This window comes from Chionomys nivalis, chromosome 4, assembly GCF_950005125.1.
Source record: "Chionomys nivalis chromosome 4, mChiNiv1.1, whole genome shotgun sequence".
NCBI classification, from domain to species: domain Eukaryota; kingdom Metazoa; phylum Chordata; class Mammalia; order Rodentia; family Cricetidae; genus Chionomys; species Chionomys nivalis.
In genome coordinates, this window is record NC_080089.1 from 38,747,056 (window position 1) to 38,771,812 (window position 24,757).

General features: G+C 42.1%; 2 protein-coding genes across 2 annotated transcripts; one reads left to right on the top strand and one right to left on the bottom strand.

The window, feature by feature from the left end:
- The first annotated feature begins 212 nt into the window (after positions 1-212).
- LOC130873756 (olfactory receptor 10G7) lies at positions 213-1,148 on the top strand. Its single transcript, XM_057768700.1, has one exon. The coding sequence runs from the start codon at positions 213-215 to the stop codon at positions 1,146-1,148; it is 936 nt and encodes a 311-aa protein (XP_057624683.1).
- A 20,282-nt stretch (positions 1,149-21,430) lies between these two features.
- On the bottom strand, positions 21,431-22,366 carry LOC130873646 (olfactory receptor 10G4). Its single transcript, XM_057768510.1, has one exon. It carries the CDS (start codon positions 22,364-22,366, stop codon positions 21,431-21,433), a length of 936 nt encoding a protein of 311 aa, XP_057624493.1.
- Between the last annotated feature and the right edge of the window lie 2,391 nt (positions 22,367-24,757).

A 24,757-nucleotide genomic window follows, 5' to 3' on the forward strand; every position in this document is an offset into this window, starting at 1 on the left:
CATATTTTTATGATTTTAGAAAACAATGAATACTAAATTGGACCCTTTTGTTAAAAGTCAACTATTTCATATAAATTTCACACTCTTGCAGGGTATGGCTGGAATAAGGAAGCAACCATTTCTTTGTATGGGTGACTATATAAAAATATTTTAAAACTGTATTTTGTGGTCTCCATCAGTGGAAATTCAATGAGCATATTTCATATGAAGAAATGTCAAATGGGACCCTAGTGACCACGTTCTTCCTCTCAGGTATTCCCCATGCAACAGCCCTGGACACCATGCTCTTTGTAATCTTCCTGGTGATTTACATTCTCACTGTGCTGGGCAACTTCCTCATCCTGATGGTGATCAGGGTGGATTCCCACCTCCACACACCCATGTACTACTTTCTCACCAACCTTTCCTTTATTGACATGTGGTTCTCCACAGTCACAGTGCCCAAAATGCTGATGACCTTGGTGACCCCAGGGGGTGGGGCTATCTCCTTCTATAGCTGTGTGGCACAGTTCTACTCCTTCCACTTCCTGGGTAGCACTGAGTGTTTCCTCTACACAGTTATGTCCTATGATCGCTACCTGGCCATCAGTTACCCACTCAGGTACAGCAGCTTGATGAGCGGGAGAGTGTGTGCCCTCCTGGCAGCTGGCACCTGGCTCACTGGTTCCCTGCACTCTGCTGTCCAGACTACACTGACCTTCCATTTGCCCTACTGTGGACCCAACCAGATCCACCATTATTTCTGTGATGCTCCTCCCATCCTCAAACTGGCCTGTGCAGACACCTCGGCCAATGAGATGGTCATCTTTGTGAATATCGGGGTGGTGGCCTCAGGCTGTTTTATGCTGATTGTATTGTCCTATGTGTCCATTGTCTGCTCGATCCTGAGGATCCGCACTTCAGATGGCCGACACAGAGCTTTCCAGACCTGTGCCTCGCACTGCATCGTGGTCCTCTGTTTCTTTGGTCCTGGTCTCTTCATCTACCTGAGGCCAGGCTCCAGGGATGCTGTGGATGGAGTTGTGGCTGTTTTCTACACTGTGCTGACACCTCTGCTCAACCCTGTCGTGTATACCTTAAGGAACAAAGAGGTGAAAAAAGCCCTGCTGAAATTAAAATATGGGTCAGTGTTTACTCGGGGTAAATAATCAAGTAAAGAAGAAAATGTTTAACATCTTCAAAATCTCTGATTAGATTATGCTTCCAATGTCACTATGAGACTTTCAAAGACCACTTCAATGTAGCCGCCTCGACGGGTCACTCTGTCTAGGGTGTGTAACCCGCCTGGCTGGCCAGTTATTCCAGGGTCACGGAGAGGCACCACCTGAAAGGCAAGGGCTGATGAGAGGAAGAAGGCTAAGCTTATTTTGTCAAAGCCTCCGTTTATTAGGGTCATGGTTACAGCTTATATAGCCCCTGAATAGCTTGGGGGGCTGGGGCACGGGATCTTGCCACGTGGTCCACAGAGTCTGAGAGGTTACGATGGGTCGGGTCACGATTCCTTGGTCGGGAAGTCACAAGGTGACACACCTAGTTGCCTAGATAGTTTGGAATGTGAGGCAGGTTCTGCTAAGAGATAACTCTCTATTAACAGTTAATTTGGGTGTGGGATAGGCTTGGTCAATAAGACTATTCTCAATACAATTGAGAAGTGAAGCCCTCTGCAAAAACTCCTCGCGGCGGTGCTTCCTGTAAATTTTGGGGGGACACGGCTCCTGACATATCCCCCTTCCTTTTATAAAAGCAGGCATCTATCAAGTGGAGGGCACCAGGTCAGAGTCTAACCCCGGTGTCAGGTCTAAATGAGAAGGGACTGGGACAAGGAGGGACCCTCCTCCCGGATGGTGGAGCAATTTACCTCTCCTGGGAACAGAGGGGTGCCTTATGAGTCTTAGGTCGAGTGGGGACCAGGTCCTTTTTCCCCCTTACCCGTCCTCGGGTTCCCAGGACCCTGTCTTAGGTTGGGGGATGTCCTGCCATAAGTTGCCCGTCCCTGGAGCTCCTCAAATAAAGGGTATCTAGCAAGACCTAAAGTAAGCAGATCTTTGACCACAGGGCACCCTGTCTTAGGCCATGTGGAGGGCAATCCTCGTGCCTGGCACCATGCCTTGTTGAGCCGGTTTCTACAACCTCTGTATGGTGTGCTGTTCAGGCGAGGGTCCACACTAACTCCCGTCATTGGGCCCCTGCATTTGTCATTAATGAAAAGTCTACGAGGAGCTCCTCAAATAAAAGATATAATGATATAATTTTGGCACCAATAGCTCCATCCTCCAGACCAGAAGAAAGGGCGTTTTCCAAACCCAGTATTCACCGTTTAGTCTGGCCTAAGGTATCCTCCTTCCTAGATGCCTACTCCACAATAAGATTACGAGTGCTGCCTGCCAAACATTCTTTTCCAGGGATTCCAAGACCTAAGGGGTTTGGGGTGTGTAGCGAGGGTAGAAAATTGGAGAGCGGCTGCAGGTTGCTCTGCCTCTGGAGTTCTCAGGTCCTCCGTGGAGCCTCGCGTGTTCAGGCGATGGTAATGAACAGCAATGGAGTCCCTTGTTATTTCGTCAATCTGGGTCTTAATAAAGCGGGTTAGTTTTTTAAAAGCCCAAGGGCCAAAGGATAATAGTAGTAATAGTCCCACAAGAGGGCCCAGTAAACTAGGCAAAAGTGTGGACAACCAGGGGGAGGTGGAGAACCAGTTTTGGTACCAAGACTCCTGCTTTTCTCTGTTTCTTTTTCTTTCTTCTAAACTGTTTTTTACCTTTTGTATGCTATCCTGTACTAGGCCTGTTTTGTCTGAATAAAAACAACATTCTTCTTTAAGGGCAACACAAAGTCCCCCTTCTTTAAGAAAAACTAGGTCAAGGCCTCGTCTATTCTGCAGAACCACCTCTGACAGAGAAACTAATGAGTCCTTTAGGTTTTCCAGACCCTTTTGTAATTCCTGGATGTCTCTGTCTACCGCCAGGCTAAGTTGGGCATATTGCTGTTGGGAGGTGATAAGAGAGGCAATCCCCGTTCCTGCACCTGTGGCTCCTAATCCCAAAATAACAGCCAAGGTAATGGCTGAAATAGGTTCCCTCTTGTATCGGGGAGTAATAGCGCCCTGTTCCCAAAAGTGGAGGAGATTCTCTGACTCATGTATCGTCAGACGAGGTACCAACCGCACTGCACACAGTAATCGTCATAGAACAAAAAATTATTGGTAACTATATAAGTGGTGAGACCCAAGGAACAGGCAAAATAGAATCCTTCAGGTGCAGAAACATAAGAAAAAGAATTATTAACAATAAATGTCTGATTGCAAGTATACTGCAATGGTTGAGGGAAGTACAAGGCTGGTCCCCTAAGGCAGAGTCCCACGCCAGAGACCTGACTTATAGTAAGACCTTCACCATCAACAGGATGCCACCTTAAATGCTGTGTGTCATTGGTTAAGGTGGGGGAGCCAAAAGCAGCCACTCCTTCATAAAAGGGGGGCTTTGGTGAAAAGCAAACCCAGCATTCCTCATATAGAGAATTATTAATAGCATGTAACGCACTATAGAAGCATTGACCATAGATAAAATAAGATCAACAGAAGAGGGAAGTACTTGGGGCAAGGTGGGTTGAAAGGGAGGGGCCGTCACAGAGGAGCTCTTGGTCTGAGTTTGTTTGTGAATTGCAGGACGATTAAGTTGCTCGTTGGTCAGAGAATGTAATGCCTTGTTGGGGCCCACCGCGGTAACGGTGTATTGGGGGACTGTTTTTAGTAACTTTATTTTGAAGGTCACCCCAAAGTCTCTTCCGCTCTTATAGAGACGGAGCCCCCATTCCATTCCTCTAGAACTGATCCAATCAAACCTTTTTCCTGCTTCTGTAAAGGAGATTACTAAGGGGTTACACCAGCTATGAGGTACACATCGAGCAGCTAAGCTTTGCTTTGGGCCCTTTCTCCTAACTTGAATATAATCCCAGGAAGAGGAGGGATTCCAATATGTATCTCCAGTAGTTTCACAGCCCCATGAGGCACAAAAATAATCAGGACTAAATCCACATTTGGAGGCCAGGGAGCGATCTCTGTGAGAGGCTCCGGGGCAAACATATATGGGTGTGAGAGCGAGGAAGCGCCTGCTAAATCTAGTGGTACAGCTAGGCTGTTTCCTGAAATCGTATGGAATTTCTGGAGCCTGTGTTAAAGGGAGAAACTTATCATGCACTCCCCAATCTGAATGGCCTCCCAGCACCAATTTGCAGAGATCTACTTCTAAAGGGCCCCAATCAGGAGTTGCGGCTATAGTGGAGGAGGAGTTAGCGATGTCACCCGCTTCATTTATGATTTGCCAGGTAAAGTTGAAAAATTGATACGGGGGTGCTGCTTCTCCGATATGGTGGGTCCAAATTAGCAGGACCCATAGCCAAGGTAGCATCAAAAGTTTTGTCAGCATCTGAAAGAAAGCACAAGAAGGGGAGAATTTCTCAGGGCTTATTTTCCCTGGTTGGATTATACAATTTTATCAGACGCTCAGGGAGCCATCTGGCATTTTGAGCTTTGGTATCATAAATACATGCATGGCCTTTTCCCCAAATAAGCACAGGGTCGGGGCCAGCCCAGGTACCCGACAAGGGGTCCTTCCAAAGGGCTTGCGCATAGGTAGATTGAGTAGAGGGGTGCCACAATCTGTCTGCAGCGGACCTCCCCTGATTATCCAATGTTAGAAAATTGAGCACAAAGAGAGCATGGGCCAAGATTATCTTGGCATTACCTTTTATGGGGTAAAGGATCTCTTGTGCTATTAATTTAGAGATGGTATGCTTAAGTGTCTGATTGGCACGTTCAACAATGCCTTGGCCTTGTGGATTGTAGGGAATACCGGTACAATGCTTTATATTCAACTGGGCACAGAATTGTTTAAATTTCTGGCTAGTATATCCAGGTCCATTGTCAGTCTTAAGTATTTTGGGTTGTCCCATTGCAGAAAATGCAAGAAATAAATGGGCAATAACCTGTTTAGTGGCTTCCCCCGTCTGAGCGGATGCATACAGGAAGCCACTGTAAGTATCAATAGTGACATGAACATATTTAAGTTTACCAAAGGAAGGGATATGAGTAACATCCATCTGCCAAAGTTCCCCTGGGATCAGACCCCGAGGATTGACTCCCCAGTGAGGTTCAGGCAAAAGGGTTACACAATTCTTGCAGTTTTTAACAATTTGTCTGGCTTGCTCTCTAGTTACACCAAATCTAACACGCAAGGTCGAGGCATTAAGATGATGAAGCAAGTGAGCAGCCTGCGCCTCCTGCACGGGATCCTGTACAGAGACCGAGGCTACTAAACGGGTGCCCTTGTCTGCCAACTCATTTCCTTGTGTCAACGGTCCAGGCAAACCTGAATGTGCTCGAATATGGCCCACAAAAAATAAATATGAGCGGTCTCTAATTAACCTTTGGAGTTTAGAAAACAATTGAAATGTGGGTGTTGAAGGCTGAATGGTAGGGACCATTTCTAGGACCTGAAGGGCCCTTACAACATATTGGCTGTCAGAGAACAAATTAAATTCCTGGTGGCGGATCAGTTGGAATATGGTGAATGCTGCATACAATTCTACCATCTGGGCAGATGTATATGGGGTATCAATAGAGTAGACCTCATCATTAATAACATATGAGGCCTTTCCATTCTTTGAACCATCTATAAAAACAAGCAAGGCATTTGGGATAGGCCGCAGGCATGTGTTCTTTAAAAATGTAAAAGGTGTGAGATTAAGAAATTGGATAAGCTTATTCCCTGGCATATGAGTATCAAGCTTTCCGTGGAATCCAGCAAGTAACACAGCCCATTCATCATGTCTCTGCTGTAGCCAGGCAATTTGTTGTCCCGAATAGGGGGTGACAATAATGTCAGGGTCGCGGCCAAAATAACGAACTGCAGTCTTAATTCCTGAAAACAGGATTTGGTTTACCAAGAAGGGATAGGGGGGCAAGACTTTGGATGAGGTAGCAGGTGCATGAACCCATAAAAGAGGTTGCTCCTCTTGCCACAGAAGTCCGGAAGGCATATAGTCAGTGGTGAATACCAACAAATAAAGAATTTTTGTGGGATCAAAGTATCCTATGCCTTGCTGAGATATAGCTTCCTCTACTTTTACAAGTGAAGCCTCTGCCTCTGGTGTGAGACTTCTGGGAGAGGTGGGATCGGGGTCCCCTTGTAATATGTTAAACAATGGTTTTAAATCTCCTGTTGTAAGCCGGAGATAAGGGCGTAGCCAATTAATATCGCCTAGGAGTTTTTGAAAATCATTTAAACAACTTAATTTGGTTCGTTTAATATGAATCTTTTGTGTATGAATCAAGGTTGGGTCTAATTGAAATCCCAAAAATAAAAAGGGATAACAAGTTTGAATTTTCTCTGGAGGTATAACAAAACCTCTATCTTGTAAGACTAAAACTAAATCCTGAGCTATTTGATTTACTACTTCAATCTTATCAGCAGCTATCAATACATCATCCGTATAATGAAGAATATAAGCAGTGGGATATAGCAATCTTATGGGGTTCACAGATTGAGCTACAAAACGCTGACACAGGGTGGGTGAGTTAGCCATGCCCTGGGGCAGGACTCGCCATTGAAATCGTGGATTTGGGCCAGCATGGTTAATAATTGGAATAGAGAACGCAAATCGTTTACAATCAGCGGGATGCAAAGGGATAGAAAAAAAGCAGTTTTTTATATCAATAACAATTTTATGAAATCCTTTGGGGATGGCAACCGGTGACGGCAAGCCAAGTTGTAAAGACCCCATGGGCACCATGGTCTTATTAACCTCTCTTAAGTCCTGTAACAGTCTCCAGTCCCCATTTTTCTTTCTAATAACGAAAATGGGGGTGTTCCATGGGGATGTGGAGGGCTCAAGATGTCCCTGCTCTAGTTGTTCCTGCACCAACTGCAGGGCAGCCTGAACCTTGTCCTGAGGCATGGACCACTGATCGATCCAGACTGGCTCATTAGTCCTCCAAGATATCCTATCAGCCTGGAGTGCAGGAGGATCAGTGGTCTTTATGAAAAAAGGTTCGCACCTAAGCCTAAGCGACCCGGGTGCTGATTAACAGTAATAGGGTCTGTAGGTCCCTGTTTTTCCTTTCCTAATCCTTTGCCTGGGAGGAATCCCATATTAAGCATCTGCTTGGTGACAACTTCATTAGGGCTAAGCATAACAACTCCCATCTGTTTTAAGATGTCCCTTCCCCAGAGGTTAACCGGGAGGCCTGGGACTATAAAAGGCTGAATGGTGCCTGAATTGCCCTCTTTATCCTTCCAGGTTAACAACTTGGAGCTCTGCAAAGTACTCTGGGTTTGTCCTATGCCCTGTAAGTGGGTGGCAGTGGAGTCTACAGGCCATGCCTTAGGCCAATATTTAGATGATAGAACAGTGGCATCCGCGCCTGTGTCTAAAAGGCCCTGAAATTGTTTATTATCTAACCATAATGTCATCATAGGTCGAGTATCAGAAAGCTGTTGCACCCAATATATATCAGAAGAGCCGGGGCTCGAGGCACCACGCTCGTTTCCTTGGCAGGGGAATTGTCCTATTATAGGCAAAGGCAGGGCTTGTGCTATGCGATGTCCAGCTCTGAGAGTTAAGGGGCCCTCGGAAGCAGTGGCAAGTAATTTAATTTCTCCTTCATAGTCAGCATCGACTACCGAGGGAATAACAGAAAGCCCCTTTAGAGAGCATGAAGCTCGCCCTATGAGATAAAACATGCCAGGAGGAGGAGGGCCATATAGACCGGTCTCTATAATCGAGGTCCCATCCTCTGGGGTTATAATCCGGGTGGAGGAGGGACACAAGTCCAATCCGGCGCTCCCTGGGGTGGCCCTGAAAAGGAATCTTGACGTTGGGTCATCCCTCTCATATCGGGTTTCGGGGTTCGAGCTGGCTGGTACAAAGTTGGGGAGTAGGGGCCCCCTATCAGGGCCCCCTTCCCGTTTCCCTGGACCGCAGTAGCAGAGGCAAGGGTTGTGGGGTTGCCCAATATATCAGCCCTGGATCTGCAATCACGTGCCCAGTGCATGCCCCGTTTGCATCGGGGACAGGGTCCCGGGGGATCACCCCTTCTATTCCCAGGACCGTTTTGATTATTCCCAACCATTTGTCGAGAGGGGCACTCCTTAGCAAAATGTCCCAATTGACCACAGAGGAAACATGTCTTCCATTGGGGGCGAAGGTGTCCCCTTTGTCCCTGAAATACTGCGCCAATGGCCAGGCTGATTGACTTTGATAGCTGATGGCCAAAATTATCTACCTCATTACATACTTTAATCATACCAGAAACATCAATGTCCCTCATTTTTCCCCTTAATGCAGCTTTGCATGCAGCATTTGCGTTTTCAAAGGCTAGTTGTTTGACCAAAGTCCCTTCTATTTCCTCCGGCCCCAAGATTCTCTCTGCTGTTTCTTGGAGCCGACCCATAAACTGGGCATATGGCTCCTGAGGCCCCTGGATGATCTTAGTGAGCGGGGTGGTAGTGCCGCTAGTGGAGGGAACTGCCCTCCAGGCTGCCAGGGCTGCCTGCGCTGTCTGGGAAAGTATTCCCAGTGACAATCCCTTTTGGCTCTCTTCATCTACAAATTTACCCCTGCCAGCAATTTTGTCAGCTGTCCAGGAGGCAGTCTGACTCAGTGGGTTCTTTCTATTGTTGTTAGCAAAGGCCTCAGCCCTGTCGAGAAACTCAGTCTTCCAGGTCAGATATTGCCCTCTAGTTAGTACTGACTGAACCACCTTGCCCCATTCTATGGGCAACATAAATCCGTCCCCTGATAGTCCCTCCAATATAGAAAGAGTAAAAGGTGCGTGTATTCCATAGTTTTTAACAGCTGAATGAAGGTCTTTAATATGTTTAATTTTTAATTTTTTATATATGGGCTGAGAGGTGTCGCCTTCATTTTGTTCGGGGTCCTCCTCAGTATCAGAGGCTACCTGCTCTTGATCACAATTTTCCTGGTCTTCCGTGGTATCAGGGTGAAACTCGGCAGCTTCCGCTTGTCTAGCTCGCGACCGAGTCATGACTGGATAGACCATTTTATGATTAAATCTAGAATTTGCTCGTTTATCTAAAATCTTGCCTTTTCCCATAGTGAATTGTAAGTCCTGAATCTGAGAGGAAAGGTCTGAGAGTTCCTGTTGCAGTGCAAGGACTTGCTTAAGACCTCCTATTTGTGCTTTTAATGTCGCTTTTGTGTTAAACAGCTCCTGAACCAAAGGAGGGGTAAAAACATGCTATCGGAAGCGGTCAGAGCATAGGGCGGCGGCTGCGGAGTCCTTTTTGGCTGGCTAAGAAAGACGCGGGGAACCCTACCTCCGCCACCATATTTTCCTTCCTTATCTCTAGCCGCTGCTGACTCATTTTCGGATTCCGAATCCAGGGGTTTCTCTATATGTCGGATCCACTGATCCGAGTCCTGCTGGCTGGGTTTGGTTTCATTTTTAAAAGTGGCCAGCGATGGATAAATGCCCTTAGGTGAATTTTGACTCTTATCTCCAGGAGACACAGTCTCCTCTTGGGAGGCTGCTGTAGATTTAATAGGTCCTGAGGAGGGGTCCTCAGGGATACTAATAATAACTGAAGGACACGGGGAAGAACACCGCTTCTCGTCTGTACGAGATGGCGGGCGGGATGCCTCTAGGAATTCAGTAACTATTGTCAGGAGACGAGAACCGTCCCCTCCATTTTCTGGGCTATTTACAATGTCCCTAATTAAGGACCAGTAAGCAAGAACAACTTCCGGCACAGAATCACCTGCTTTAATCATTTTACTGAGATTTTTACCTACTTTATCCCAAATGTCGGGGCATATTTCTGGGCCGGTTAAAACTAACCAGGGGCATATTTCATCTATAAAACAAAAAAATGCAACTAAATCTCTTTTTTTTACTCTTACTCCTCTCACCCTGAGTGATTGTTTAAATTCCTTTATGAATTTCTCTTCCTTTGAAAGCGATTGGCCCATGTCTTATGGGACGACAGCGAACCTGCGCCTACCTTATCCTGCAGATCTGTCCGAGTTCTACAGCTGCAGAATCTTCTATTTCTTGTTGTCCCGGGACTGCGCGTCGTCGTCCGGGAAGTTAACCGTGCTCCGAGTCACTGGTTCGGGCGCCACTGTAGCCGCCTCGACGGGTCACTCTGTCTAGGGTGTGTAACCCGCCTGGCTGGCCAGTTATTCCAGGGTCACGGAGAGGCACCACCTGAAAGGCAAGGGCTGATGAGAGGAAGGAGGCTAAGCTTATTTTGTCAAAGCCTCCGTTTATTAGGGTCATGGTTACAGCTTATATAGCCCCTGAATAGCTTGGGGGGCTGGGGCACGGGATCTTGCCACGTGGTCCACAGAGTCTGAGAGGTTACGATGGGTCGGGTCACGATTCCTTGGTCGGGAAGTCACAAGGTGACACACCTAGTTGTCTAGATAGTTTGGAATGTGAGGCAGGTTCTGCTAAGAGATAACTCTCTATTAACAGTTAATTTGGGTGTGGGATAGGCTTGGTCAATAAGACTATTCTCAATACAATTGAGAAGTGAAGCCCTCTGCAAAAACTCCTCGCGGCGGTGCTTCCTGTAAATTTTGGGGGGACACGGCTCCTGACACTTCAAACATCAAGCCCTAATTTCTAATGAAGGGACTTATAATTTGTTCCTTGGTAAACAGATAGAAGAATCCCAAAGAAAACTCCCTGTGAACATAATAATCTCAGCAGAAGGATCATACTGTTGCTTTGTTTTTGTGTTTTGAGGAAATCATTAGAAAAACAATTTAATTTTACTACCTTTACAAATACGTTCCAGAATTGCAATTCAGTGTCATATTCTTACAGTATGCTTTATTCAACTGAAGTCAGACTTTTAGGAATCTCCTTTTTTGTATACTTTATACATTCCATATTAAAATTACATATAATACAGTCCACTAAAAGACATGGTATATTTATGAAGAAATGAACATTTTAGAAAACACTTAACAAAATAGTTTTATTCCTCAAATTATCTTTATTCCCTCTCGCAAACTAAAACTATTGCAGGTCTTTACTTTTTTAAAACTCTGGCAAGGCCTTGAGAGTTGCAATCATGAATGCATGTGTACATCACATGTTTCCTATTGGTTACTCATAACAGCTATCAGCTGTCCAATGGAAAAGTCCTGACATTTTGTCCAAACTCAAAGTGTCCATTTCAGAATTATTGAATTTAATTCTGTAAAAAAGGACAGATGTTAACTGTAAAAAATAAAACAAATGTCCTTAGAGCAAAAGAATCAAAAGTATTCATTGAGTTTATTCTCAAATTTATGCTTATTCTGTAAGCCATGTTTATTTGACTTGTTATAAAATGCATTTTAGATACTTTCTAAGAGGTAGGATTTGTACCCTAAGCCTCACAATTAGTCCACACATATACTAAGACAAAAAGTATGAATTATATTTCCTAAAAAGACATTTCACTTTCATGTCACACATCCTCTTAATGCATTACATGCCACCCTTTCTAGCGGATGAAGAAGCTGGAGCTAGGAAACTAATATGAAGTAACAAGACTCCTGATATTTGTTCTAACTGCATTTCAGAGGTGTTGTTAAAGAGCATCCTTCGTGCTAGCCTGCCACAGCTTCCTTGAGGAAGCTGTGACACTATACCAAGAAGAAAATGCTCCTAGCGGGGCAGTGGTGGCGCACGCCTTTAATCCCAGCACTCAGGAGGCAGAGGCAGGCAGATCTCTGGCTAGAGCTAGTTCGAGGATGGGCACCAAAGCTACAGAGAAACTCTGTCTCGAAAAAAAATGCTCCTAACTGTAGAAGCCCAGCACACAATATTCATTAAGTCGTGACCTATGCAGGAGGTTGTGCAATGGCCCATCATATAACTCATCTCATTTTGCAAAGTCAAAAGTCAGTGTGCAGAAGTATTTAACCACTGGCCTGACTTTGATTATAATCCAAAATTTCTAGCATCAATCTGTTTTGTTTTGTTCTTCATTTATTTATCTGTTTGCTTGTGAGATAGCATCTCACTATGTGACTTAGGTTGGCTTTGAACGTTCAGTTCTCCTGCCTCTGTAAGTTACAGCTGTGTACCACCACAGTGCGCCCAGTGAGAACTATTAATTAGTATAAAGCACACTCTCGGAAATTTCTCCCTAAATTACCAGGAACAGAATTAGGAATTTTTTTATTTGTTTTATATATAACTTTTGCCACAGTGTAAATAATATTACATCACATTGTAAATTCTATGCTAAACCTCTTTTTTAATTTTAAATTTTTTATTCATGTTACATACCAACCACAATTCCCTCTCCCTCCCTTCCACCTGATTCCCCCCAACCTCCCCACAACCCACTCCTTCATCCACTCCTCAGAAAAGGTAAGGTCTCCCATGGGGAGTCAACAAAACCTGGAACATTAATTTGAAGTAGGACCAAAGACCTCCACACTGGATCAAGGCTGAGCAAGGCTTCCCACCACAGGGAATGGGCTCCAAAAAGCCAGCTCATGTACCAGGGACAGATATTGGGTCCACTACCAGGGGTCCCACAAACAGACCAGGGTACACAACTGTTGCCCACATGCAGAGGGCCTAGTTCAGTCTCATGCAGGCTCCTCAGCTGTTGCTCTGGAGTCCACAAGCTCCCACAAGCTCAGGTTAGTTATCTCTGTAGGTTTCTCAATTATGATCTTGAAAACCCCCCCTCCATTACACATACAATACCTCCTCCCTCTCTTTGACTGGATTCCTGGAGCCCAGCCAAGTGCCTAGCTGTAAATCTCTGCATCTGCTTCTATCAGTTACTAGATGAAGGCATCGCCAGTTCAGGCACCCTCTCCACTATTACTAGGAGCCTTAGCTGGGGTCATTCTTGTGGATTCCTGGGGATTTCCCTTGCATCATGTTTCTCCCAAACCCATAATGACTCCCTCTATTAAGATATCACTGCCATCGCTCTCCCACTCCTTCCTGCTCCCAACTAGGTCATCCTGCTCCCTCATGTTCTCATCCCCCATCCCCACCTCCACCCTGAAAGCCCCTGCCTCCAGTATACCCAGGAGCTCTCCCCTATTTCCCCTTCTGAAGGCAATCCATGTGACCCTCTTAGGGTCCTCCTTGTTACCTAACTTCTCTGGAGCTGTGGATTGTAAGCTGGTCATCCTTTGCTTTATATCTAGTATCTACTTAAGAGTGAGTACATACTGTGTTTGTCTTTCTGGGTCTGGATTGTATCATTCAGGATGATTTTTTTCTAGTTCCATCCATTTGCCAGCAAATGTCTGATGTTCACTAAAGCACCTGTCTGATGTACTAGACCTCTTGAAGCAGCCCAGCTGGAGCCACCCTCTAGTCCAACCACAGGGATAAGCAACCTTGATCTTCTGCCCAGTTAGATGCAGGTCCTTTCAACTAATATGGCTAGCCTGGACATTGACATTATTAAGGAATAAAAAGAAATGTTGAATGCTTTAGTCTGGGTCTCTAGTAATCTATTTTTCTCTCCTTAGAGTTAAAGGATTCGTGCACAATATACTTTGGCATACAAATCAAAAGCTCTGTGAGTTTAGGACATACTACATAAACTTTAGGCATGGTGTGTGAATTTCTCATTAAAAACCACACGGTTAACATATGCCTTTGTTACTTATAAGTGCAAATAATCACCTTTCCTGGCTGTGGATGACTAACTACCTAGCCTCTTCTTTGCATGGGTTTATCATGCCATCTCATATGTGCTTTCTAACATCCTAAAATCTACCTTTTTTTTTTCATTGCAATCAGGAGCTTCAGAACATGCCTTAAATCAATGCGTCTTCTATTCCTGAGATTTAGGTTTCACTTAGTTAAAATAATTAAAGAAATTGCTGCATTGACTAATTACTGAGAAAACAGAGCTGAACAGATCAACTCAAGTATCAACCCTGGGATTATTATAAAAGTTATCCTAACCTTTAAGGATTTGAAGTCTTGTATGTTCTCCAGTTACGACTTACAACTTTAAATCCTTTTCTATTATTTATTAGCTCAGAACATACAGTTTCCGAAAAGTCCATCGAATATATTTTAAACACACTCATATTGTATTTTAGAAATACAAATTTACCTGGAAATTATATCCCTGGTCAAGGGCATCTGAGGCTACTTTCAAAGTGTGGTGCTTCAAGGGATGTTAAATTGAGAAGAAAGTCCAAAGAACTAGATCAGGATATGGTATGCTATAGTCAAAGAACAGATCAGGATATGGTATGCCATGATCAAAGAACTAAATCAGGATATGGTATGCCATGGTCAAGGGTTAACTGAAGTCTCAGCATTGCCTATGTGGAGTGCGAGCAAACATCAGCTGCTCTGTTTTTGTTAAAATTTTCTTCTAGAACTTTCCTTTGAAAACAATGCTGACAGCTCTTTAGAGCACTAATAAGAGCACAAATATCTGCAAAATTAAGTTTTCTTGATAATGCAACCAGTTTATTATTAGTTTAATAAATCAGTAGTTTTGTTTTCCAGAGAGTTACTGATGATTTATTGATGGAGGAAGGTCATTGGTTAAAAAATAAAGAAACTGCTTGGCCCTCATAGGTTAGAACATAGGTGGGTGGAGTAAACAGAACAGAATGCTGGGAGGAAGAGGAAGTGTGCTCAGACTCGATAGCTCTGCTCTCTGGGGCAGATGCGATGAAGCTCCAACCCAAGATGGACGTAGGCTAGAATCTTCCCGGTAAGCACACCTTGGGGTGCTACACACATGACTAGAAATGGGCCAAACAGTGTTTAAAAGAATACAGTTTGTCACTTTTCCCTTAGCCCCATGCCACCTCACCCGCAAGTTCCCAGTTTTTGCCCAGCAATCTTGTCTACTTCCCCTATCCAGGCAGATGACTATACGTTTTTCTTTGGGTTCACTTTCTTATTGAGCTTCTCTAGGATCACAAATTATATGCTCAATGTCCTTTATTTATGGCTAGAAACCAATTATGAGTGAGTACATCCCATGTTCCTCTTTTTGGGTCTGGGATACCTCACTCAGGATAGTGTTTTTTATTTCCATCCATTTGCATGAAAAATTCAAGAAGTCATTGTTTTTTACCACTGAGTAGTACTCTAATATGTATATATTCCACACTTTTTTCATCCATTCTTCCATTGAAGGGCATCTAGGTTGTTTCCAGGTTCTGGCTATTACAAACAATGCTGCTATGAATATAGTTGAACAGATACTTTTGTCATATGATAGGGCATCTCTTGGGTCTATTCCCAAGAGTGGTATTACTGGATCTTGGGGAAGGTGAGAAACGTGAGAAGGGCAGGATGGGGGGAACTTGGGGGAATGGGATGGTTGGGATATTGGAAGGGTGGATACGGGAGCAGCGAAGTATATATCCTAACTAAGGGAGCCATCTTAGGGTTGGCAAGAGACTTGACTCTAGAGGGGCTCACAGGTGTCCAGGGAGATGTCCTCAGCTAGTACCTTGGGCAACTGAGGAGAGGGAACCAGAAATGACCCTATCCTATACTGATGAATATCTTGCATATCACCTTAGAACCTTCATCTGGCAATGGATTGAGATAGAGACAGAGAGCCAATTTGGAGCAACGGACTCCAAATGAGGAGCAGAAGGAGGGAGAACATGAGCAAGGAAGTCAGGACCACGAGGTGTGTACCCACCCACTGTGACAGTGGAACTGATCTATTGGGAGCCCACCAAGGCCAGCTGGACTGGGACTGAATAAGCAGGGGTTGAAACCAGACTCCCTGAACATGGAGGACAATGAAGGCTGATGAGAAGCCAAGGACAATGGCATTAGGTTTCGATCCTAATACATGAACTGGCTAAATGGGAGCTTAGCCTGTTTGGTTGCTCACCTTCCTGGACCTAGATAGAAGTGGGAGGACCTTGGTCTTCTCACAGGGCAGGGAATTTGGACTGCTCTTCAGTATCAAGAAGGAGGGGGAATGGAGTGGGGGAAGGAGAGGAGCGGTGGGGATAGGGGGAGGGGAGGGGGGAGAGGCAATATGTGGGAGGAGGGGGAGAGAAATGGGAAACGGGGAGGAGGCAGAAATTTTAATTAAAAAAGAATAAAATAAAATAAAATAATTTTAAAAAAAGATAAAATATCTAAGAAATTCAAAAAAAAGAGGAGGCAGAAATTTTAATTAAAAAAGAATAAAATAAAATAAAATAAAATAATTTTAAAAAAAGATAAAATATCTAAGAAATTCAAAAAAAAAAGAATACAGTTTGTGTGTTGTTATTTTGGGGCATAAGCTAGCCAGGCGACCAGGAGCTGTGGCGGCAGGAACCCAGCTCGCAGCTCCTACTTCAGTTTATGCCCTCTTATCCCCTTCATCTCCTTGTTAATTTTTTAATCGCTTACTCTATTTTCAATCATATGACGATATCACGTCTGAACAGGACTGTAGACAGAAATTATACATTTCAGACTATATTTTCTTGAGGCAATACTGATAAGAGAACATTAAATTACTATGTGTACAAATACATACATGCAAAAATAATAATCACATATATAAGCGTAACTGCAAAAATAGGTTCTTTAGGTCATTGATTACTGTTGTTCACTGATATTACCCTGACATGCAAGAAAAGAGTAACCTGAAAGTTGTCTAAAAGCAGCATAGCAAAAAAGATAACACTGCTGAATTTGGTACTAGATAATGTAGGATCAAAGTTTGGCCATAGTCTCTACCCATCATACCTATTTGGATGACAGCACCTATAAGAATTCCTTCTAAACATTAAATTGAGATAATCCAGGTAAAGTATATAATATATCACAATTTCAATACTGTCTATGGTTTTCTTTATTAAATGTTAATTTGAAATATTTTAATGTTACATAAATTTCATAGTTAATTTTTGTGTGGTTAATAAATATTAGTATATAAAATAAATATAGGTAACTGGCCATAAGATGACTTAATTTAGTTAGGTGGGGTGATGGATGCCTTTAATCCCAGCACTTGGGAGGCAAAGGCCGGTGGATTTCTGTGACTTTGAGGTCATCCTGGTCTACAAATCAAGTTCCAGGACAGCAAGGAAAGGAAAGGAAAGGAAAGGAAAGGAAAGGAAAGGAAAGGAAAGGAAAGGAAAGGAAAGGAAAGGAAAGGAAAGGAAAGGAAAGGAAAGATATTTGAAATGTAAATATGTTATTTATTAAGGAAGTTTATCAGTAATTTTTTGAAAAAAATACTGTTCGACAGTCAGGAAGTGTAAACAGACAACTGTGACTCCAACAACAAAAAGTTTTACACACGAAAGGAAATACTGCCCAAAATGAAATGACAGCCATGGGCTGAAAGAAGTATTTGCAGATTATTTGTTTCACACAGAGTTAATATCCAAAACAGATCACTCAAAATTCTTACTGCCATATATGTATGAGTACATAAATACTGTATGCACGTGTGAGGAGTCTCCAAAGATGGGTCAAAATACTTGAATATTTTCCAAACAATTCACATGAATTGCCAGGATGTATGCCTTCAATAGCACTAATCATCAGAGAAATGAAAATCAAGCCATAAATGTGAAACAGTGGATATTGCCAAAAGTCAAAAATCTAGTACCTTACATGGAGGTGGCTACAAGGACAAGTTTTTTCCAGTCTGCTTTTAATGCATTTTTATCACATTTTATCCTGTGTATAGCATTACTTTCCTATTTTTAAAATTTAACTTTAGGCATTTTTGATCATACAATACTGTATATACTTCACTTATACCCTTTCTTTCCCCTCCAAATGCTCCCATGCCTTTTTAACACTCTTTCAAATTAAGGACCTCTTTTTCATTATGATTACATATAATACAAAGAAGTTTTATGATATATGCACACACATATGTATACCTTTTCAGTGCTCCTCATACATACATGTTTAAGATTGGCCACTTGAGATTGGAGAACTTTTCATGGAGCTCATCCCTAGAAAAAAACAAAATCTCTCCATCTCAGTAAACACTGATTCCCCATAGCTCTTCATCTGAGGGGGAAAGCTCCCCTCCACATTGGCATGCCAACTGCAATTATCATTGTAATCATTTTGTTTAGGCAACTATATTGTTGAGATCTGTGGTAACATTTTGCCTGCTAAATTCAATGAACACTAGCTTGTCAATTGCTGGTCTTAGTTCCTGAGTAAATGGAACTCTATACAGAAAGTGCTTTCCTACACCTGTCTTTTAGGGTACTGCATGTGGACATGTGGATATATAAAATTTTTGAGATTATAATATAATTACATCAATTAACCCTTCCCTTTCTTTCCTCCAATTCCTCCCATGTATAAATGCTTCTCTCTCTCTCTCTCTCTCTCTCTCTCTCTCTCTCTCTCTCTCAAATCTATGACCTTCTTTTCTTTAATTGTTGCCTCTTGTATCATATATATTTACATACACACACACACATATATATATATATATTCATCTCAGTTCATATAATAATGTGTGTGTGTTTTCAGATCTAACTATTTGGTATTGGATAACCAACTGGTGTGCTCTTTCCTGGGGAGGACTAGTTCTCCTACTCTCAGCTTTCCTTATTTGTCTGTAGTTCTTTATGTAGAGCTGAGGCCTTATGAACTTTCCCTCTTCCATATTAATAAATTTATTGGTGTCATCTTACTTAATGTTGGATGTCAGTTCACCATGCGTGTCCTTTATTGTGTTGAGATACAGTCCCTCTCTCCTTATGAATTTATTATCGTAAAGGCAAGTTGAGTTTTGTCAAAGGCTTTTTATGCATCTATAGAAAAGATATGTACGTTTTTACTATAAGTTCATTTATAGGATTTATAAAATGATTTACCTATGTTGGACTATCCCTGCATATCTAGAATGAATAAAATTTGATTATGTTGGATGGATGATATATGTATGTATGTATGTATATATATATATATATATACATACCTAAATTCTGTTTGAAAGTATTTTAATGCAAATTTTTGAATCTATATTCAAGAGGAATATTGTACTAGAGTTTCTTCTTTACTTTTTAATGTATTTTACCTGGTTTGGGTATAACAACAAGACAGGTTTTGCAGAAGGAATTCTTTTGATTCTTGTGTTTTCAGTAATTTAAGAAGTATTTATCATAGATCTCTTTGAAGTCTGGCAGAATATTGCTAAGAAAGGATTTCTTAGTCCCATGCATTTTATTACTGTTTTGAGCCCCTTCTTTTTTATACATCTGTTTAGGTTATTGGTCTCTTCTTGGTATAATTTTGGTGGTTTGAATGTTTCTTGAAATTTATCCATTTCTTTTAGATTTTTTTCAAAACTTATTGAAGTATAGGTTTGTAAAGTACTCACAATATTTTTAATTTCTTTGGTGTCTATCATAATGTTTCTTTGTTCATTTCTGATTCTGTAGTTTTGGATTGTATCTTTCTTTTGGTTAGTTGGGCCAAGAGTCTGTCACTATTGTTTATCATTTATTTATTTATTTATTTATTTATTTATTTGTTTATTTATTAAAGGTTTCTGCCTCCTCCCTGCCACCACCTCCCATTTCCCTCCCCCTCCCCCAATCAAGTCCCCCTCCCTCGTCAGCCCTAAGAGCAATCAGGGTTCCCTGCCCTGTGGGAAGTCCAAGGACCACCCACCTCCATCCAGGTCTAGTAAGGTGAGCATCCAAACTGCCTAGGCTCCCACAAAGCCAGTACGTGCAGTAGGATCAAAAACCCATTGCCATTGTTCTTGAGTTCTCAGTAGTCCTCATTGTTCGCTATGTTCAGCGAGTCCGGTTTTATCCCATGCTTTTTCAGACCCAGGCCAGCTGGCCTTGGTGAGTTCCCGATAGAACATCCCCATTGTCTCAATGTGTGGGTGCACCCCTCCCGGTCCTGAGTTCGTAGCATCATCCAATTCATAACTTCTTATTCACATCCTTATTAATGACCCACTGAATCTAATTAGCATTATTCAGTACCCATGTACTAGAGCATGGTCAAGTTATGAGAAACAACAGCCCTAGAGGAAAATGACCCCCCACTTCCTCTAGCAGTCATCAATTATCATTAGCACCTCAGCTGCTGGGCTTTTATTCCCTGCCTCTCTCCGTGCTGAATTGTGGAGTAGGTGGATCTTGTATGGATAACCACTGCTGTTATGAGTTCATGAGTGCTCCCTCCTGTCATATCCAGAAGGACTGATTCATCCCAAACATCCATAAGCTGCTACTCCATCCTAGGTGTACGCAATCTTGTCTGAGAATTAGCAATATTAAAATGTTGAATCTCCCAGTCCTTTATAATTCTTCCTGGATAATCACGTTTCCCTGATATGTACTGAACTGTGAACATAAGTGGAGATCATTTACTACACTAACTGTCTTATATTGTATCACACTTTGTCTTATCAATGAGAAAGTGCCTCTCCTGGAGATGGAAAAAGTACCTGCCATGTTAAAGGAGACAAGGTGACTAGGATTGTTTTTCTATATTTGTCATGATTCAACATATGTGTGTATTTAATATATTTTCATTTGTAGGTGTTGAATCATAACAAATAGAGTCAAAATTGATAGCTCTATAATGCATATTATAAATAGTTGAAGATCATCATGACCATTGTTCTGTAACACTCTACTATAAATATACAAGAATATCATCTTATTTAATTGTTATACATTTAAATAGCTAAATAAGTGGAGCATTTCTAGAAATTATTTTTTATAAAAATATTACATACATATATTCATAACACATAAATTAGATGTGGAATTTTCCTTAGAAAACTACATACTATATATAATGAAAATTGTTTTGCATATGTTTTCATAGCTATGCACACAGAAAAACACAGAGCCACTGAAAGAGTAAAAAAATGCATTTGAAGAACTAAAGAACAGAATAACTTGACTTCTACTAACTGAAATAATGTCATGATTATGACTTCTGGGTACATGCACAAGAGAAACGAAGACAAAAGGAGCATTCTATATCAGCCAAAGGACAATTTCAACTTCATAAAGCAACTGAGATAACATCACAGTTCTTTATCAGTATTATTTTTGTTTTGGTTTGGTTTTTCGTTTTTGGTTTTTCAAGACAGGGTTTCTCTGTTCATCCCTGACTGTTCTGGAACTCACTTTGTAGACCAGGTTAGCCTCGAACTCACAGAGGTCTTCCTGCCTCTGCCATCCTGAGTGCCGGGATTAAAGGCATGCACTACCGCTTCCCAGCCTAGTGTTATTTTTTAAAGATAAAACAAAGCGTTTGCAAATGGATGAATATCAAACTATGAGTACATTTATCACATGTCAGAGATGTATTTGCAACTTGCAAATCCTTAGCAAATAAAAGAATTAAATATTTTTGAGAAGTTGGGTTCAAAGAAAAATTATAATTAGATTATATTGCTGATGATGGAAAAATGAAGTATCTTTGTACCAATAGTTACTGGCTCTGAGAAAATGTTGCTTTGTCTTTGAGTTTTACCAGTGCTTTTTTCACCTCCTTGTTCCTGAGGGTGTACACAACAGGGTTGAGTAAGGGTGTCAGCACAGTGTAGAAAACAGCCACAACTCCATCCACAGCATCCCTGGAGTCTGGCCTCAGGTAGATGAATACACAAGGCACAAAGAAACAGAGGACCACGATGCAGTGTGAGGCACAAGTCTGGAAAGCTCTGTGTCGGCCATCTGAAGTGCGGATCCTCAGGATCGAGCACACAATGGACACATAGGACAACACAATCAGCATAAAGCAGCCTGAGGCCACCACCCCGATATTCACAAAGATGACCATCTCATTGGCCGAGGTGTCTGCACAGGCCAGTTTGAGGATGGGAGGAGCATCACAGAAATAATGGTGGATCTGGTTGGGTCCACAGTAGGGTAAACGGAAGGTCAGTGTAGTCTGGACAGCAGAGTGCAGGGAACCAGTGAGCCAGGTGCCAGCTGCCAGGAGGGCACACACTCTCCCGCTCATCAAGCTGCTGTACCTGAGTGGGTAACTGATGGCCAGGTAGCGATCATAGGACATAACTGTGTAGAGGAAACACTCAGTGCTACCCAGGAAGTGGAAGGAGTAGAGTTGTGCCACACAACTGTAGAAGGAGATAGCCCCACCCCCTGGGGACACCAAGGTCATCAGCATTTTGGGCACTGTGACTGTGGAGAACCACATGTCAATAAAGGAAAGGTTGGTGAGAAAGTAGTACATGGGTGTGTGGAGGTGGGAATCCACCCTGATCACCATCAGGATGAGGAAGTTGCCCAGCACAGTGAGAATGTAAATCACCAGGAAGATTACAAAGAGCATGGTGTCCAGGGCTGCTGCATGGGGAATACCTGAGAGGAAGAACGTGGTCACTAGGGTCCCATTTGACATTTCTTACACCCTGGATCATTCTCCCTATAAAGATATAAGGATAACTCAGACATTAACAAATACTTATCTGTGTTTCATATTAGACTTTATGTTGCTTCATTTGGGTCTAATATAGTGAGAGTGATGAAACTATTAAGCACCTGAGTCAACATGCCCCTAGGAATACACACAGTAGCATACACAAAATGTATAAGAAAAAACTTATAAGAAGGTGTGTCTGTTTTAGTTATATTTGGGGTCATCATAAATTCCCAGAGCTACATAAAACATACAAATGTGTTATTCTCAACATTTTCTGGATCAGGCCTGCTATGGTATAACTCACAGATCTTAAAACTCAAGGTGCTAGAACCTTCTTCCAGCAACTGATGGAAATAGAGACATAGACCCATAGCAGAGCGCCCAGTTGAAGAATGGGAGGAGTTAGAATATGAGCTAAGAGGTCAAGACCATAACGCGGATATCCAGTGAAACAGTTTACCTGAGCTAATGGGACCTCATCAGCTCCAGTCGAACAAAGAAGGAACCAGCATAGGTCCAAACTAGACCCTCTGAATGTGGGTGACAGTTGTTTGGCTGGGGCAGACTGCAGGGCCACTGGCAGTGACACCAGGACTTATCACTGCTGCTTGTGCTGACTTTTAAGGAACCTATTCTGTTAGGATGGATGTGTTGCTCAGCCTAGATACAGTAGGAAGGGCCTTGAACCTTCCCCAAAGCAATGTGCCTTACCCTCTTTGAGGAGTGAATGGGGTCTGGAGTGGAGGGAGATAGGTGAAGGGAATGGGAAGATGGGAAGGAGAAGAAACTCAGACTGGAATGTAAAATGAAGAAAACAGTGTGTTTTATTTTAAAAAATAATAAAAGAAATTAAAAGTAAAAAGTAAAAAACAACTTTTAAAATGACATATTGTGACATAAAAAAAAACTTCAAAGTGAAACCAGTTGTAATCTCACCTGGGAGTCAGAATTTTATTCTAACCTAATATAGCTATTGATAGAATTTGGTTTTGTAAAGTTTTAGATCTGATGTTCTCATGTGTTTAACGGGTCTGGATGATTCCATCATTCAAGGTTTCTGGAAGTCACCTAGCACCTATACAGTCCTATGTACCTGGCCATGTCACAAAATGGCATGTACTTTTTCCGACCCCTGGAGAGACAAAGTGTGATTCAAGACAATCTCAGTGAAGTAAGTAATCTCCAGCAATGTTCATAGCTGGGTTCATATTTGGGGAAACTCAGGAAGAATGTAGAAATTTGTAGTGATCTTGAAGTCTATTAGAGTTCTACCTAACAGAATCAGTTTTCTCCTTTGGATTCCCACAGAAACTTTTTAAGAATCAAAAAATTGCTGACATTGATAAGTATCATTGAAGTCCATGGTATAGTTCGATCATTTGATATTAAATGTGCTATTTAACAACACCAATACTGTCTCCTTGACTGAAAAGAGAGAAGCAAAGCCTGGCATGCGATCTCTGCTCAGAGACTGCCAGTGGAGCCTTGCTGAAGTACTGCAGAATCGCCTCTTCTGGATCTTAGAAAGGGGATGTATCAGTTCTTTTGGAATTCCAGAGACCCACCAGTTTGACAGAATCCTATTAACAGCATTGTTACTGACCATTTAGTGGTGCCCATTACTGCCTGCTTCTCACAGAGTCTCCCTAGAGTCTCCAAGTCACATAAGAATACCAGATGCCCCACTATAAAATAAGATTACATATAGCACCCACTCTGTCCAGAAAAGAAAAATCTTCCTATGTATCAAATCCCTAATTCCTCTCTATTTATGTATCATTGAGAAGATCAAATTCATATGTGCTCTCTCAACCTCAAAATGCTGAGTAAGGAAGAGCTTTCTCTCATGCACACTTTATACTAGGATTCTGGTTATTTCTGATACTGGCTTTGATAGATCATATGTTACCATACCCTCTTTCCTCATAACCCTCAAATAAAAACAGTGCTCTCACAAAAGAAAATAAATCTGTCAAATCTGTGTTGTTTATTCAACACCTATGACTTAAAATTGAAACCAATGCCAACAGAGAGGCCCTCTCACACTCAAGTGTGGTAATATTGTGTATGGTGAAGACTGAAATGATTATTTTTACTTAATACAAAATATTATCTATCACTAACAATTGTTTTTTGTTTTAATTGTTTTAACTTTATTGTGCTGTGCATTGACTTGTTAAACCATTTTTCACTAAGAGAAAATAAAGGATCTGTTCTTATAAGATTCCAGATAAAATATTTCTTCTTGGCAAGAAGTATGGCTTCAGCTACAGGAATGTTGTCTTTTTACAAGTTTGAAAGAAATGGTAGACTCTAGATATTTGAACTTACCAGAAAGACCATAAGGACCCCCCCCCAATCAGGGAAATA